At 39.4% G+C, this 18,089-nt stretch overlaps 1 protein-coding gene across 1 annotated transcript in view; it reads right to left on the bottom strand.

Moving 5' to 3' along the window:
• Window positions 1-386: 386 nt before the first annotated feature.
• COL15A1 (collagen type XV alpha 1 chain) overlaps window positions 387-18,089 on the bottom strand; it is a 107,257-nt gene continuing 89,554 nt past the window's right edge. The window contains exons 28-36 of the mRNA XM_042868953.1: window positions 16,284-16,385; window positions 15,010-15,145; window positions 9,952-10,016; window positions 7,416-7,544; window positions 7,188-7,247; window positions 5,847-5,906; window positions 4,755-4,940; window positions 2,364-2,479; window positions 387-1,998 (exon numbers count right to left, since the gene is read on the bottom strand). Coding sequence (XP_042724887.1) covers window positions 1,782-1,998; window positions 2,364-2,479; window positions 4,755-4,940; window positions 5,847-5,906; window positions 7,188-7,247; window positions 7,416-7,544; window positions 9,952-10,016; window positions 15,010-15,145; window positions 16,284-16,385 — 1,071 coding nt within the window. The 3' untranslated portion in view covers window positions 387-1,781. The remainder of the gene's footprint in view (window positions 1,999-2,363; window positions 2,480-4,754; window positions 4,941-5,846; window positions 5,907-7,187; window positions 7,248-7,415; window positions 7,545-9,951; window positions 10,017-15,009; window positions 15,146-16,283; window positions 16,386-18,089) is intronic.

The following is an 18,089-nucleotide window of genomic DNA, read 5'->3' as shown; positions in this document are numbered from 1 at the left end:
TGTGGTTGCAAAGCTACTCTGCATCATATTCAGAAAGTCATGGCTGTCAAGTAAAGTCCTTGGTGATTTGAAAAAGGGAAACATCACACCCATTTTTAAGGAAAAACGAAAGTACAGGCCAGTGAGCCTCACCTCAGTGCCAGGGAATATCATGAAACAGATCGTCCTTGGAAGTATGTTAAGGCACATGCAAGATGAGGATGTGATCTGAGACAGCTGGCATGGCTTCACCAAGAGCAGATTGTGCTTGATCAATCTGGTGGCCACCTAGGAAGGAGCAATGGCATCAGAGGACAAAGGAAGAGCAACTGGTGTCATGTACCTTGGTTTCTGCAAGACCACATCCTTATCTCTAACTTGGAGAGATAAGGATTTGAAGAGTGAATAAGGAATTGGCTGTATAATCACAGTCAGAGGATTGCATTCAGCAGCTCTGTGTCCAGGTGGAGGCCTGTGATGAGTGGTGTCCTCAGCAGTCCAAGTTGAGACTGGTGCCCTTCAACATCTTTATCAAAGATGTACAGTGAGATCAAGTGCACCCTCAGCAAGTTTTGAGGATGGCATGAAACCAAAATGGATACCATCCAAAAGGACCTTAACAAGCTCAAGAAGTAGGCCCATATGAACCTAGTGAGATTCAGTGAGGCTAAGCGCAAGGTATTCTACTTGGGTTGGGACAGTCTTAGATATGAGTACAGACTGGGAGAAGAACTCATTGAGAGCAGCCCTGCAGAGAAGGATTAGCGGTCCTCATGGCCAAAAAGCTTGAAATGAGCCAGCAGTATGTTCTTGCAGCCTGGGCTGCATCAAAAGAAGGATGGCCAGCAGGGTGGGAGAGGAGATTGTTCCCTTCTACTCTTCCGTTGTGAGGTCCCACGTGGAATACTGCCTCCAGGTCTGGCATCCCCAGCTCAAGAATGATGCAGAGCAGTTGGAGTAGGTCCAGAGGAGAGCCACAAAGATGATCAGGGAGCTGGAGCACCTCTCCAATGAAGAAAGGTTGAAGGAGCCTTGCTTATTCAGCCTGGAGAACAGAAGGCTCACGGTAAACCTTATGGTGGCTTTCCAGTGCTTAAAAGTAGCTTATAATCAGAAGGGAGAACAACTTTATACTTGGTTAGGTAGTGATAGAGCAAAAGGGAATGACTAAAATAAAGGAGATTTAGATTAGATATTAAAAGGATTATTGTTATTATTAATGAGAGGGTGGTGAGGCACTGGAACAGCTTGCCCAGAGAAGCTGTGGAATGGAAGTGTTGACTTCCACTCCCTGGAAGTGATGAAGGCCAGGTTGATTGGGTCCCTGGGCAACCCGATCTAGTGGTTGACAAGCACGCCCATGTGAAGTCGCTTCCAATTCAAGCCATTCTATGATATATTTGAATAGTGCCTCGGATATTCAAAATCTATACAAGTAAAAAGAAGACTTAACTGCAAAGAAACAGCAGCCATGAAGGCAGGCTACTGAATCTTCCTTGTAGCCCACACTTGACTAGTGACCTTCACGAATCTTCAACTCAGAAAGACAAGAGGCTGTGAGAGAAATGTTGGCATACCTTGAACCATACGAAGGTTGAGTGGAAAGAAAAGCTTTAAGTGTGCCTCATGAACACTGAATGTTCCACCCAACTGGAATATGGTTTGTGTTGAGGTATGTTTTCTTTGGCTATTTTTTCCTGAAATGTGCAATTACAAAAAATAAAATATTTACATCATTGGAAATGAAACTTCTGTGTCAGCTTTTTCTGTCATAACATAGAATATTATGTGCAACAGATGAGTTATTTTCCCTGGGGATCAGATACAAAACTGTTTTCAATACAGAGAACAATAAACTGATTATTACAGCTATATGCTTTCTGATCAAGAAGTTTTCCCATTTTCAGTGGTGATGCTTGTCCCATAGCTGCCAAATCAGCTGTGTGCCAGGCTTCACAGTAGTTGCTGACCATTCGGATCCCATTTGTAGTTGAACCATGCCATATTATTTTTTGAGGCCTGAAAAGTGATGTTAAAAAGTTATTTGCTGAAAAAAATCAATTTTAATATACACATATTTTAATTTAACTGCATGCCTACATATAGTGACCTTGTTCTGTTCATACTATGTAACCATTATTTTTTATTCTCCTTCTGCTTGAAGCAAAGAGTGAGTGTGAAAAGATGAAGACAGAATGCAAAGAAGGAAAAGGAGAACACAATCTGATATCTCAGTTGTAGCCTGTCTGAAACGGAGAAGAAAGATTGCAGAAGAAAAGGGAGAATTTTTTACCACATTTTAAGTAACTCAATGTATTGCCACTTGTACTATCTGGTAAAAATAAATGTCATGTAAAATTCAAAAGATAGTAATATAAACTCACCAGAATGGATCTGTCATGACGTTCCTACCATCAAAGGAGTATATTGGAACGTGAATGTTGAATTGTCCACCATTTCCATTAAATATAGATTCCCAGTTGTTGAAAAGTGTTTCTCCCTGTTAAAATTTCAGTGCAATTTTTACAAACAAAATACATCTGAAAACTGCATCACACCTCATTTTTATAAGACTCCTCTGTAAATCTAAAATCTTATTTTCTTTTAAAAACACTTCGGATTCTAGCTTTCACATCTCAGATTCTGCATGTTGCTCCTGAATGAACTCATCTATCATCTGTGTGCAAAGACCTCTCTGATCCACACCTTTGCCTTATAGTTTCATTTCTGCCCTATTGTCACTCCAGATATTGTCACTCCAGATATGTCACATCTCCCACAGGGCCTTCTCTATTCTCAAACAACAAATCCAGGAGGGCTCCTTTTTCCAGTCACTGGGGACTTTACCAGACAGCCATGATTTTTCAGATATGATGGAGAGGAGCTCAACAACCACATCAGCCATCTCTTTCAGAATGCTAGTATGGATATCATCCAGCCCCACGGACTTAAATACACTCATTTTCATGAGGAGGTCTCACACTTGTTCTATTGTTACAGTAAGAAGGAATCTGCTCCTCTCACCCACACCTTCAGGGTCCTGGCAGACATGGGAAGGAGCCTGACCACCAGTCAGGCTGAGGCAAAGCACTTATTGAGCACCCCAGCTTTTTCCATGTCTGAGGAAGCCAATACTCTGCCCTCATTTGTAAGAGGGGGAACACTCTCCTTGATCTGTCTCCTCCTGCTTATGTACCTGTAGAACCCCTTCTTGTTATTTTTCACATCCATCTCCAAGTTCAACTCTATCTGTGCCTTGGCTTTTCTGATCTTACTTCTATACATGCAGACAACATCTCTATTTTCTTTCCAGGCTACACAACCCTGCTTCCACTTCCTGTACATGTCTCTCTTTTCCCTCAGTTCAAGCTGCAGGTACTTGCTTAGCCATGCTGGTCATCCACCTCCTCTGCTCAATTTCTTCTGCTGTTGCATACTTCTTCAAGAGCTGTTGCGCCCTTGGTTCATCCCATTTATTCCTCATACTGCATGCACTGGTATACAAGCATTTCCAATGCGCTCCCTGGAGTGGCATAGATGCCTCCATTAACCTTGCCACCCTCACACAGTTATGTACCATCTCTTGGCTTGACCTCAGTGTTCCTAATGGTTTCCTCTTCCCTCACTGATCCTAGTTTAAAGCTCTCTCAGCCAGTCTTGCCACGCTTGGGGCCAACAAATGTTTCCCCCTTTAAGAGGTTTATTCCATCAGGCCTCAGCAAAAGACACCAAGTGTGTTTCGTGACAATGAAATCCAAAATTCTGTTGGAGGCATCATTCTTGGAGCCCGGCACGGATGACCTGCACTTGCCTGTTTCTTTTCCAGTCTCTCTCCATTAATGGGACAATTGAGGAATACATTTATCTCTCTTCCTGAGTCCTTTAGCCACCTCCCAGGGCCCTGAAATCTCTTTTGATACACCTCTGGCTTCTTGATTTGACATTGTCGGTACCCACATGAAACATGAGAAATGGGTAATGATCTGAAGGCTGCTGATAATCCTTCTGTTTACCATCCCTGATCTGAACCCCAGGGAGGCAGCAAACTTTCCTGTGAAGAGAATTTGGTCCCTTGGAGGAGGTAGATAGTCACCCATATTCATCTATTCAGCATTTCCAATCATCATGAGTTATTTCTTTTGGTTTATTTGTCTGTTCTTCTCTGGGAGCCACCCAATACCGCAAAGACGTGGTTTGTTTTCCTCAGTTTTAGAATATGTGTGTTTATGTGAGATCACAATTTGACTCATGTTGCAGACTTCTCCTCAGTCTTTCTCCCCAGGTTCATGGGGGTAAATCTAGAATCACTCCTAAGCATAGAATTTGCTTTTATCTTAAGAAATGAGAAGAATAGTCATTTTAGTCTACTGTGCTCTGTAGTCATACTAGAAATTAGAACATAAAAACTACATTTGAGACCAAAAAAAAAAAAAAAAAAAAAAAAGCACTTTTCTGTGTTGATCTAAAACACATCCAGAACATGGAGCACCATGCTGTTGCTTTGTCAGCAGTCTACCTGAAGTAAGCCATTCTCACAGATTTATTTCTCCCACATGCTTTCTGACATTGAAAAAAGTAACCCATGGTAATGCAAAGGAAATGTGAGCCTGTAACTTCATCATTACATTTTTCATCTTGGAGCCTGACTCCAAAATATGAAGCAAAACTTTATAAAATGCAGCTTGTGTTGAAACTTGAGTGATTTGCTATTTTCCAAGATTTTGGGGCACCCAGAACTTAACATAATCTAGCAAGTACTAAGCACTTGTTTTTACCTTAAGATTGACTACTGGCAAATTGTATCGGTCTGTTTTTCTGACAACCGTGACCAGATCTTGCAAATGTGATGAGAGAAAGGCCCTATAGGTAGTCATCAAACCTGCTTGCTGGGCCTGTTGGAAACAGTGAAAATCTGCTCTCATGTCACCAGAAAATGGTAAGTTTAAAGCCACCAGGTGCAGCTGGGGAAAAGAGAAGAAAACCACAATTTTAGAAGAAGTTTATAACATGAAATATTTGAAGAAAACTAGGCCCCACCCCTTGCTCGCACAACATATAGTACCTTCCATACCATATCAAAGTTATTTGCCATCATAAGTTTGCATTTCTTAAATCTGTGCAGTATATAATAATATACTTATTTATTTTTGAACAGCTGGGAAACAGCAAAGATTATCTATATGCTCCTAAAAAATAGAATTTTTAAAAGTAGCTGGTATTTTTAAACAACAATCTTGGAGTTATCACACAAATAAAATCCCAAATCACAGAGGCCTGGAAACAAATAGTAAGAGGTGACCATTCAAAAATTGACTGTTACCAAATACAAGTGGTAACAGACTCGAATCAAAGGGTACAAATGCAAGAACTAGTCAGTATTTTTGTTTTTACGTGTAATCCTTATTTTACTTTCCTTGACAAATATTTAAAGTATTTTAAATGAAAGCTTATATTCTAAAATATCTATTTAAAAACAAGCAGCATCATAAAGACAGAAAAAATTTGAACTAATATTTTAGCGATTTAATTGTGACACAATTACTAGCTTAAAAATTAATGTGTTGCAGTTTTCTTGGTACAATCACCAAGTGAAGACCTATTCCTAACTCAAAATCTGTTGGTTTTTTTGCTTTTTTTTTTGTTTGTTTGTTTGTTTTTCAGATATGAAAGAAGCCAGGGAGATTAAAGTAGACCAGGAAACCATCTAAAATTTTCTGAGATATCTAAACCAATTTTTAAAAAGGCATTTTAACTTTCTAAAGCAAAATCTGCGAACCTGAAGATGAAATATTACACATCTCCCTAAGCACACAAATTATATTGCTTCAAAACACAGCACACAATTGCAATACAGAACTCATACTTACTGCTGGTTTTCTGTTGTTCATGTTTGATATCGGATTCGGGACCGGAAGAGACTGAAATCCCTGTTATTTTAACACATGCAGATATACACGTTAAACATGCCACTCAGAGCAGAATTTTAGGCATTCAGTGATATTCTAAATAAAGCAAACATTGAACACTGGAGAGTCTGGAGTTGTCCTGTCTCAGAAAAATAAACCCAAATCGTGTATCCACGTACACTTTGTGTATCACAAATTTAGTCTGTCACTTAAATATGTGTTTGAATGAATGCTGTCTCAGCACCCTGATTTCAGCTTCAACAGAGTTGTTTTAGTCCACAGTGTTTGGTATGATGCTATGTTTTGGCTTTAGGGAAGAACAATGTTCGTAAAACAGCAATGTTTTTGTTCTTGCTCAACGGTGCTGTACAAAACCAAGGACGTTTCAGTTTTCTCACCTTCTTGTGCTGTCCTGCCAGCAAGAGGGCTGGGGGACACAAGGAGCAAGGAAGGGACAGAAGCAGGACACCTGTCCTAAAGTGCCAAAGGGATAATCCATACGTATGAAATCATGCGAGGAAAACATTGAACTGAGGGGAGTTGGCTGGAGGGCTTCTACTGCTCGAGGGCAGGCTGTTCATCAGTCAGCATGTTGTGAGCAATTCCACTGTGAATTACTTGTTTTGTGAGTATATGTATTATAATTATTACTGTTATTTCTCTCTCTTTTCTATCTTAGTAACTAGTTTTTATCTCAACTTGTGAGTTCCACTTTTTTTTATTATCTCTCCCATCCCACTTGGACAATGTGCAGTGAGAGAAAGGCTGTGTGGTGTTAGCTGCCTCCTGGGTTAAAGCACAACACCCAGCCAGTATTGCCTTTCTAGCCTTCTCTTGCCCTTTCATTATTGCAGCAGTCAGATCAATTAATCTGCCTACGTTTCAACAAGCTGTATAAAGATGATGAAGATGTATCATGAATAAAGGGCTATAAACTTATACAGAAAGCCTTCTTTTCAGAGGTACTTTTCTGAAATTCCTTGGCAGGAACCACAGCTTGATACAACTGACTTCAGTGTTATGAAACAGAACACTGATTTTCTTTTTTAGTAGGCAGTCTTCTTTGTCCTGCTTTTTATAGAGGATGCTTTGTCTCTGTCATGTTTGGATTTGCAGAATATAATGTAAAAATCTAATGGCTGGCCAGCATGAACTAGTTTGCAAGCTTGTTTAGTGGTATTTTGAAATGACAGCTCTCAGTAGAAGATCGTGTTATGCAGGAGCCTGCAACTTCTGCCAAGTGTATCACCTGTTTTCACACATTTAGACTCAGTTTTTCACAGTCCAATATTTTATACTTACATAACTTGATACAGCTGGAGGAGGAAGGCTCTCATCAGGGACAGGAATTAGCTCACTTAGCTGATAGAACACAAAAGGAAAAACAAAGCAAAAAGTATCAGTAGTAGCTGCTGAACTAAAAAAAAAAAATAGAATCTTTCCATACATACTTCTCCATCCCTGTAAAAATATCCACAATTCTATTTTGAGTAAGAGAGCTGGAAAGGATAGGACATAGTGCAATAGTACCTGCAATTTTCTCCATCCATTTCGAACACGGATAAAAACATCGCTGGTTTCTCTAAGATAGATTAGTGTACCTTCTGTTACCAAATGAACCTTTTCCAACATACTGTCAATGTTTTGAAATGTTGTAACCTGCCAAACAGCAAAACAAACATTTTGCAAGTTAAATATAATTACATCATTAAATATATCATTATATATATCTATATCTATATATATTATATATCAATATATATATATCATTAAATATAATTACATCATTTCATACAAAAAACTTCAATAACAGAGACACACTTTGGCATATTGACATCGTCATTCTGTTGATTTGAACAGAACTATACCAGTAGTCCAACAAGGACAAGTGAAAGGTCCTGCACGTGGGTCAGGGCAATCCCAAGCACTGATACAGACTGGGCAGAGAATGGCTTGAGAGCAACTCAAGGAGAAGGATTTGGGGGTGTTCATTGATGAGACATTCAACATAGGCTGGCAGTGTGTGTTTGCAGCCCAGAATGCCAATTGCATACCGGGTTGCATCAAGGGAAGCATGACCTGAAGGTCAAGGAATTTATTCTACCCTTTTACTCTGCTCATGTGAGTCCCCATCTGGAGTATTGCATCCAGTTCTGGGGCCCTCAACACAAGAAGGACATGGAGCTGTTGGAGCAGGTTCAGATGAGGCCACAGAGATGATCAGAGAGCTGGAGCAGCTCCCCTGTAAGTATATATGAGAGAGCTTGTGATCTTCAGCCTGGAGAAGAGAAGGCTCTGGAGGGACCTTATAGTGGCCTTCCAGTACCTAAAGGGGGCCTACAGGAAAGCTGGGGAGTAACTTTTTGTAAGAGCATGTAGCAACAGATGAGGGGAAATGGTTTTAAACTGGAAGGAGGTAGGTTTAGACTAGCTATTAGGAAGAAATTCTTTACTGTGAGGCTGGTGAGACACTGGAACAGGTTGCCCAGAGAGGTTGTGAATGCCCCCACCCTGGAAGCATTTCAAGGCCAGACTGGATGGGACTTTGGTCTAGCAGGAGGTGCCTCTGCCTATAGCAGGGGGATTGGAACTAGATGATCTTACAGGTCCCTTCCAACCCAAACCATGCTATGATTCTATGAATAGGACAAGAGGAAGCAGTTTGGAGTTGCATGAGGGGAGACTTAGTTTGGATATTAGGAATTTTTTTTTCACTTAAACAAGTTGCGAATCTTTGGAATAGGTTGCCTAACAATGTTTCATCCCTGAAAGTATTGAGAAGATGTGTAGATGTGCTCCTTAGGGATGTGTTTTAATGATAGACTTGGCAGTGCTAGGTAAATGCTTGGAATTGGTGATTTAGAAGTCTTTTCCATCCTACATGATTGCCTGATTCTATTAATGCTTTATGAATCATGCAGATGTTACTAGCAATTTGCATACTGATTTTTTTAATGTTGATTTTGACCTAACTGGGCTTCTAGCTCCTAGTCTATGATCACATTTCTCTACCTTGAGGCACCAGTCTTTAAACATTTGTTTCTCCCCTCTTCTTAAAATATTATAAGAATTGTCAGGTCTTGAATTTCCATGAGAAAAAACAGAAGAGAGACAATACTATGGTGCAAAAGCATTTACATTCTCATTAGTTTATTATATGTGATAGGTGATCTGAAAACCTGATCATTTATTAGTGCATTCCCAAATGATTGCCAAAGGTATGCAGGTAATCTGAACTTCTGGCATAGCATGAGAATGTGGAAAAGGTAAAAAATGGCAGTGAAACCTTTGCAGGTTTGAATCTTAAATGAATATTAAAAACATTTAAAAATTTAGAAATCAACAAGACATAAGTTGTCATTTTTGCTTCATGGATACCTGGGATGCAATTCTGATTTGAGTCATCTAGTAAGAGAAGGAAACAACTCAATTTCAGTGTCTCTTCTGGCACAACAATTTTTAGATTTCTTAGGGAAAATCACAGTTTTTATCTCATAATCAAATAAATTGAATTGCTGAATTGCTGGAACAGGCTTCCCAGAGAGGTTGTGGATGCCCTATCCCTGGAGGTGTTCAAGGCCAGGTTGGATGGGGCCCTGGGCAGCCTGGTCTAGTATTAGGTATGGAGGTTGGAGGCACTCCCTGAAGCTGGTGGGTTGGAATTGATGATCCTTGAGGTCCCTTCCAAGCCAAGCCATTCTATGAGTCTGTGATTCTATGAATGTGAGGTTGTTTGCTTGTTTGTATTTTTCTCTTTTTTTTACTCTTTTGGAGTTATTTCTTTGAACTTGGAATACGCACACCTTTCCATTACTTACTTCCATTACTCCATCACATCCCATTGCATTTCTCCAAACAGGAAATGAACAGACTACTCTCATTGCCTTTTCCAGCTGTATGGATTTTTTTTTTTTTTTTGGAAAAATTAAGAAGTTCAGAAAAATAGGAAAAAATATAATAAAAACACAGGACTGAGCTTTCCCTCCTCTATCACTGCTAATAATGGCCACCAATAGAAATTGAAAAACAAGTTTCAATGGCAAAATTCCATCTTTTGTTGTCTTACCAGATTCCTGGTTACAGGTGACCCTGGTTCTCCAGGAGGACCTGGTGGTCCAGGCATTGTGGCTGCTAAAACACAACAAAAATATGGCACGTGTTGAAGGTCATCTGTTTTGAGAGAGAGTGAATGACAGAAAGAAAGCACTTGGCAGTGTTGCCTTGGAGTAGTGAGAAGTTAAAATGGCCATAGTCCATACATAGCCAAGTTCTGAACAGCTATGTTCAAGTCTACTACTACTAGAAAATGCATTCTAAAGATATTTATTAAGATATTTATTTATTTCTTTAAAGTAATAGTTAAACTTAAGTCTTTTCCCTGTTCTTTGCAAAGGTTAAATTAACAGATTGGAATATGTTGTGGGCATTCTGCAAATAAAGATCAACTTAAATTGAACACTCATCTGCTTAAAGATAAGCAGCTCTTACCCATGCAGACTTTGAAAGTCATTTTATCCTTTGCTGTAAAAGTAAATAAAACCAAACTTTTTATGAGATTAAAAAAAAATCACAATTGTAAGTTCAGCTTATGTTCGAAAGCAACATAGGATTCTTTGGTGGTATGAACTTGAAGCTCTAGGAGTGCAGTCCACAGCACAAATTACCTAGCATCCCTCTCCACTCCAGTACTAAATTTTTTTCACCTTGAACTGAAAGTCAGTGCTTTCTAGAGTAAAAATTACAGGGAGGAAGCAAAGTAATATTTAAAAGACTGAAAGCAAGAATACTGTGTGAATGCATGTTATGACAATGGCACTTTGAAGCCGCTTGGAATAAAGAGCTTCCACATGCAGACCCTCGTGAGAATCATGGCAAATCCCAGAGAAGTCGGTAGTAGTATCTAGACAGATCTTACATTAACCACAAATAGAAACTCCTTATGTGGAGGAAAAGAAAGACAAAAGTGGAAGCAACAAAACAGGTCCAGGGGTATCCACGGGAGTACATTAATATACTTGTGGGAGTGAAGGTAAAAGGCTCAACAAAAAATACAATTAGAAACAGAAAGTCGTGATATGAGCTGGTATGACACAGAAGAAAGAGAATAATTGGTGGATTGCTGTCAAACGATGAGGATTGCTTTGAAAGTAATGTTCTTATTTTATATGTTGTCCCGAGACATTATAAGTGGATGCTGGTGGTAGAGGTTGAACCTTCCCACCAAAATTCCATTAAATTTGGTTGCTGTATGAAAAGTGGCAGCAAAAGGGCAGTCTGACAAAATGATGCCTGATGTAAAAGTGTGTAGGAGGCTGAAATGTGTGATTGAATTCCTCCCTGCATAAAAAAATTGCAGTCAGTGACATTCATTGACACTTGCTGAATGTTTAGACCTAAAAGTGGATGTTAGTACAGTGAGGCAGTGGGTGATGTTTCAGCAGTGGCACCAAGGACATGACAGACAGCCATGTTCCAGATGGCAATGCACAGCTGTCACTCCATAAAATGAAGTGTGTCTCAATCAGCTCATCCATGCAAATAGGTGGATTATGACCAGGAAACTTTTTGGAGCTGAATATTGGCTTCAGTGCATTAGAAATGACGTTGGCAACATTGGAATATTGCAGTTTGTACCAGATTGTCCCATGAACGTTCACATGGGGAAAGAGAGAACACCATATGCAAATCTCTCAGGACCTATTGAACCAGTTACACATTGAAGGTGACAGTTTCCTGGAATGCATTGGTTACTGGTTACTGGCAACAAGATGTGGTGTCACCACTATGAGCTGGAGTCAAAACGGCAGACCATGGAGTGGTGACATGTGAATTCTGCATGGAAAAAGAAGTTAAAGATGCAGTCCTTATCAGGTAAAGTAATGTGTAATGTCATTTGGGATAGGAAAGTGATGATTCTTCTGGATTTCCTGGAAGCCAGACAAACCATCAACTGTGACCATTGTGATTCTGACTAAGCTGAAGGCTCAAACTTCCAGAGTCAGGCCAGAGAAGAATACGACCTTTCTCTTGCAACGTGATAATGCCAGGACTCAGATGAGTTTGAAGACTGTGGAGCACTCTGCCTATCCTGTCTGGACTGTCCTATCATTCCCACCACATAGTTTGGATTTGGAGCCTTCTGACTTCCATCTGTTCAAGTTGATGAAAGATGTACTCTATGGGCAACATTTTCCTAGCAACGATGCCATCATAGTAGCTGTGAAACAGTGGTCACCTCTGCTGGTGCAGATTTTCCTGAGCATGCCATGCAGGTTTTTGTTCATCACTGGCAAAAATGTAATAATGGTGACTATGTTGAAAAATGGTGTTTTGTAGCTGAGAATTTGCTCTATCAATGAGTTATTGTTCTGTCTGTATCTGTTGTAGTTACCAAGGAAATAAATAGGCATTACTTTCAGAGTGACCTATGTATCTGAGCATGGAGAAGTTCCAGCTAGTGTTCAGTACGCTTGTGAATCTGTTTTATGAAATAAGCACAAACATCTGCAAGGTTCAGCTCTTAGCCACTTCCCAACTCCTACTATGATGGGCACTTCCAAAGTCTCCAGCTGCTCTTAGCTATTCAAATAGTTCCACAATCCCAAATATGGACAGAACTGCTCTTCAAAGCTGAAGGAGAAATGGAGGAATGTAGAAATGTTCTTTGAGCCACACTTAGGAGAAATTTGGTTGCACACATCCAGTTGTTCTCCTTGCAATGACTTAACTCTGCTTATCCACAGGTTACTGAATAATTCGGAACCAAATGGACCGAAGGAGAGTATCATGGTTTTATGATTTTTGGTTATCGGAATACCGCATCATAACATCATGTAGTGCACTGGGAGTTAAAGAGTCAACGCTCCAGTTCCAGGTGCCTGTCACAGAAGAGAAGAACAACTACATACCCCAGAGGACTTTCACTGTTCTGTTATTGTTTCCACTCAGAGGGAAAGATAAAAACTGTTCACAGACCACAAGCCCTCCCTTTTCCCTTTTTGACCATCCGGCTCGTCTCTGTTGCGGGTGCTTTATCACTTCTGCTTACTTAGAGAAAGGCCTTTGGTTTTTGGACACTCTCTCTCATTTTATTTGTTTTATTAGCTTCAATTCTAATTATATTGTATTATATTGTATTATAGTGTGTAATCTTACATTCTGTTATCTCATTTAGTAAATTAGTTTCTTTCTCCTCAGATCGTTCCCACTGTATTGTTTTTAGGCCCATCTCCCTACCCTTTCCCCTTTTCCCCTTTTTCCCTTTCCAGGGGTTTCCCCCCACACTGCTAGTCACAGAACTGGGCCAAATCAGCCCTTAAACCATTGACAGAGAGAAATGGAAGATAAGCTAAAGGAGAATAAATATTCTGCCTTCATAATTTTCGAAGGATTGGGAACAATAATCTTGAGTGAGAGTGGAGCTACGGATTCCTCCTCCCCTGCAAATACCTGCATTAAAATAAAATAAGCATATTGAACATCTGCTTTTTTGTATCTCTTCACTCTGAAGTAGTTTGATAATCTGAATAGAACAGCCCAAGATTTAAAACATTGGTTGTTCAGTCAGTAAAAGCTAGCCCTACCAACAATGCTGCATTCTAGAATTTGTTTTTTACTGAATTAGAACTTTTGAATTGGGAGGCTGCAATTCCATACCAATAAATCAAACTCTAGTGTTCAAATTTTATTTTTTGGTGAAGCTTTGAGAAACGTTGAAATTCCCTTTCACACATAGAACAATCTATGTTCTGCGGGTTCTCCAGAGCAATTCCTTCGTACCAATGGCAGGGAGAGGGGGCTCATTTCTCACAAGCATTCAAAGCTACAGATAAGAAATTCCTCATTCCCCATGTCATAGTAAGAGCTTTAAAAGTGATGAGTAGGTGCCTTAAAGATACTAAAGAAACAAACACCTGTCTTCATGACATTTAGTAAAAGTCTCCATCCATCAGTGTGCTGCCAAAAGAAGCTTCTTAAAAGGAAACAGGAAGATGCATAGAAGGATGATGGAGACTAGCAGATAAGCTAAAGTGAAAGAGATGGAATGCAAACACACATATATATATTTGTCTGACTAGCCAATATTCAGAAGTACTTGATGTAAATTACGTGAGGAAAGATCTAAAGGCCTCTGTGAACTTTATGGATGCCAAGATTATGTCCATTTTATTATCATCAGAGGCTAATACATAGGTACATGCCTATGTTCCAGTGTTGAACATAGTAAGGGTTACTTCTTCCTCACACATTCAGAGGATGAACATTTCTGGCAGACACTCCATCCATAACGTTCAGTGAATGACAGTTTGAAAGCCTCGCCTTGTCCCTGGGAGCTGCATAAACCAGTCTAATTTCTGGATTGTTCTGGAGAGAACAAACTGGGAACACAGGGATCGGCTTCCCAAACCAACATACTGGAAGTACAGATATTGCTGAAAGCAGTCTGATCATTAGGTCTCAGAAACAGGTCTTTATTAAGTAAGCCAACCCAAACGTTAGGCAAGACAAATCTGCATTATAATCTTTCTACACAGTTAACAGTGCTGTTAGTATGCTTCCTTCCTTCAGCTAATATTAGGGAATGCTTTCTGCTGGAGTTTCCTGACAGAGGAACAAGGGTCTCTCACTGATGGCTGATCCTCTGGCTTTACACTTGATGTGATGTCAGTGGAGCCAGGATCCTGTCCATCAGAACCTAGTCTAAGCACTGGACATTAACAGTATGAGGCTTGTGACTAGCAGACCTGTGACCCAAAATGAATCAGAAGTGTTACTGTCTTGAACTCTGACAGTTGATATAAAGCCATGCATACCTTTAATGCAAATATGAGGGAACCTCCAGCACCATCTCATTAACAAAGCTTACGTTATGCATTAGTGCTCCCTTAGCACTAGTCAAGGAAAACTGAGTGTAGAGTTGTTCCTTTTGTGTTTTCAGTTCAAATTCACTCTCCCTACAGAAAAAAAAGCAGCATTCAGGAAAGTGGGGAGCAACCTGATTCAAGAATGGAGAGTAGACAGGTAGATGGAAGAACACATACAAAAAGAAAAGAGTGCGTGTGGGGTATGTAAGTGTGCATATGTGCTCACATACATAATGAAAGGCAAAATCACTGCCTCTCACCTGATCCATATATTGCAGGGGGTCCTGGTGGGCCTGGTGGGCCAGGGGGTCCAATTCTTCCATAACCTGGTAAACCAGGTAAGCCAGGCAACCCTGGAGGTCCTCTGGGTCCAACAACTGAATCCCCTTTAGGTCCCTATTAATGATAAAAAGTATTTGTTTGAGTGTATCAATGTCTGTTATGGTATGCTCCACACCTCTGTCCCTGAGCTTCCTCCTTCATCCTGGTCATTATGCCCAAGGCCTTGCTCATGCAGTGAGGTGCAAAAGCCCCTGACCTTAGGACTGATAACAATCAAGGTATCACTGGAGACTGCAATACTGTCTCAAACTGGGTGCTCAAAGAAATGAGAGCAGAGCCCTGATTCAACAGATGCCAAATCTATGGCTATGAAGCAATCATCTTACTTCATAAGCAAGGAGACCAAGAGCCCCTTTAAGCTCTCCTAGCTCTTCAGCTAGCTGCACATCAGGATGTCCTCTTGAGCGGGAATGCTTCTCAAGGTTGTTTATGCTTGCGCAGAGGTCCCTTACGCCTAGACATGGTGATGTCTTTCTGACACAGATCCTCAGTTCGTAGTTTTAAGCTGCAGTACTTTCACTGAGATTCAATTTTAGATCAATTGTGCAACCCCAACCTCTACGTAGCAAATTGTCAGCAGCCATTTTAAACCTTGTTGAAATCACTGCCTTCATTGTTTAAATTACTACATCTGTTTTATATCAATAAGTATCTTCCTGCTTCTCTTGTGATTGAAATGTATACCACTGTAGTTTCCATCTGTGATGATATCAGTGTTGCAGGTCCTTCACCTCTGATGGCAATATTTTCTGATGGCAGGTAACCACACCACTTTTTCTAAGTTGTAAGCATTTTTTTTTTCCAAAGAGCCATGGAAACTGAAAAATGTACTCATATATTAAACTAGATTCAAGACATGAAATTTCAGACTAGATAGATTTCTGATAGTTCTTGCATGGTTGTATCTATTTCCTTGGCTTGTATTGCTATCAATAGCATGAATCTATATACTGATACAGTTGTGTTAGCAGCTGAGCATAGCATATATTTCTCAAAGCAAATTAATTCAATTCACAATAGTGAAGTTTCTATGTTTATGCCTAATGGAACTCTGCCTTATTGAGCTAATGGTTAGCATATAAGTATGCATATAATTCTTAATACCATCTTGATGCTTGTCTCTATTAGTGCCCTCTAAATTAAAACAAGTTGTATTCACAAATATTTATATTATACAACTTGTGTATCTTACAACTAATCCTGGTCTTCCAGGTGGTCCAGGTGGTCCTGTCAGGTAAAAACCTCCATTTGGTTCTCCTTTTTCTCCTTTTTCACCATTGTCTCCTTTTTCGCCCTTTAAAGATAACATAGAATAAAACATTCAGCTGAAGCAAGATCAGAATCCCATGCACTAATCTTTTAAAGTTATCTAAGCTATCTGAAATTTCTAAGCTTAATAAAGAAGAGCATCTGCTTAACATCTTTTTGACACCACTTCCTTCTTCCATGATATGGAATAAAAAGGTACACTCCCTCTATTGAAGCTGCAGGAATTTCTTAGTGTATAGACTAGGGGAGGTGGGACCTAGGTGGAAACAGAGGAAAGTGCCTCTGTTGCTGTTTCCTGCTATTTTACCTAGCAAAACCTTGTTCCGTGCTGTAGCTGGAGGCAAAAATAAAAAAAGAAAAGAAAAGAAAAAGGAAATTGGAAAAAACATAAAAGCCATGTTTGTTGTTTTTCTCCCCCGCTGAGGAAAAAGCAATTTAAGATTGATATGAAATTCTCAATTTAAAGGAATCCTATAAAGTGATAATGACAGTGCATAGGATAACACAAAAGGACAGGGGAATACACCAAGATAATGGAAGAGACACCACAGAAAACTGCAGACACTTTGAACTGTGTCTCTTCTATTGTCCTACTTCATTAAAAGCTTAATTAACAGCTAACTGGAGAACAGTGACAGATAAAAAGTATTTAAATTCTAGATTTGTGCAAAACAAGCCACAGCAATTGTAGGTTCTGCTGCACATTATTTCCTTTTCTTTGTCTGCCCTTTTTTTGTTTCCTTTCAATTTTTTGGTGTCTACTTTTGTTCACCTTTCTGGGAAACAAACCTGTGGATAGAAGCAGTGAAGGTCAGAGCAAGCAAGTAGCTGGAGAAAGCCAATAGAGATGTCCGTACGTAGCTCCCCCTCTGACTTCTTTTTCAGTTTCCCAGTAAGCAAAACTACAAAGGTTTCTTTGTGGCATGGAATTTTGTAGAGTTAAGAATGATACGAAACTATGTCTGTAGCTTTACAGCTTTAGCTACTACTTTATTACATCAATTAATCCATGCATACATGGGACCTTCTATGTCATAGAAATGTCTTCTGTGCACTCGGCCAAGTAGAAACAAAATCTGAATACAAGGTGGCACTAGGAGTCTTTCAAGGAAATTGACAGTACAGTTATGAATAATAGCTTTTTTTTTTTTTCCTAACTAAATGATAACTTGATTCTACTTTTTTTGTATCTTTTACTGATAAATAGCAGCCTTGTTCACTTAAAACTGTGTTGTATATGTATTCATTTTTTGTCATCAACACAGTTATGTGAAAAGAGGATCAACGAGACACTAAATGCATCTTGTATGAATATGATTTCTTGTAGGAGATTTCAGGAGATAAGCATCAAGAAGCAGAAATGTGTTTTCCATCACTCTAAATTATTTTATTCAGTGTGCTGGAAAGAAAAATAGTATTAAACAGAACTGAATTTCTTTTTGAATGTTGACAGTTGCTACCTTTGTTTAAAGAAGCCCATTAGAAAATGTATGTCTCTTACATGAATTGTCACGAAAACAAAAGCATTATTTATGGCAAATAACTGGTACCAATCTTTGTTAGATAACAGTGAATTGTGGCTCACTTTAATACCTCTGGGAAGGCAAAAAGCCTCATTAATATATTTTTTAAGAAGTTATTTTTATATATTACTGACAACTACTGTTTCTATCTTCATAATAAACTTGTCTCTGCAGCTGGAGTTTAATAAATTAACATAATTTATGAT

The sequence above is a fragment of the Lagopus leucura genome, unplaced genomic scaffold, assembly GCF_019238085.1.
Source record: "Lagopus leucura isolate 7727_CA_CO unplaced genomic scaffold, USGS_WTPT01 Super-Scaffold_100002, whole genome shotgun sequence".
NCBI lineage: Eukaryota > Metazoa > Chordata > Aves > Galliformes > Phasianidae > Lagopus > Lagopus leucura.
Note: the sequence above shows the minus strand (reverse complement) of the source record. Positions and strands in the feature narration are given on the sequence as shown.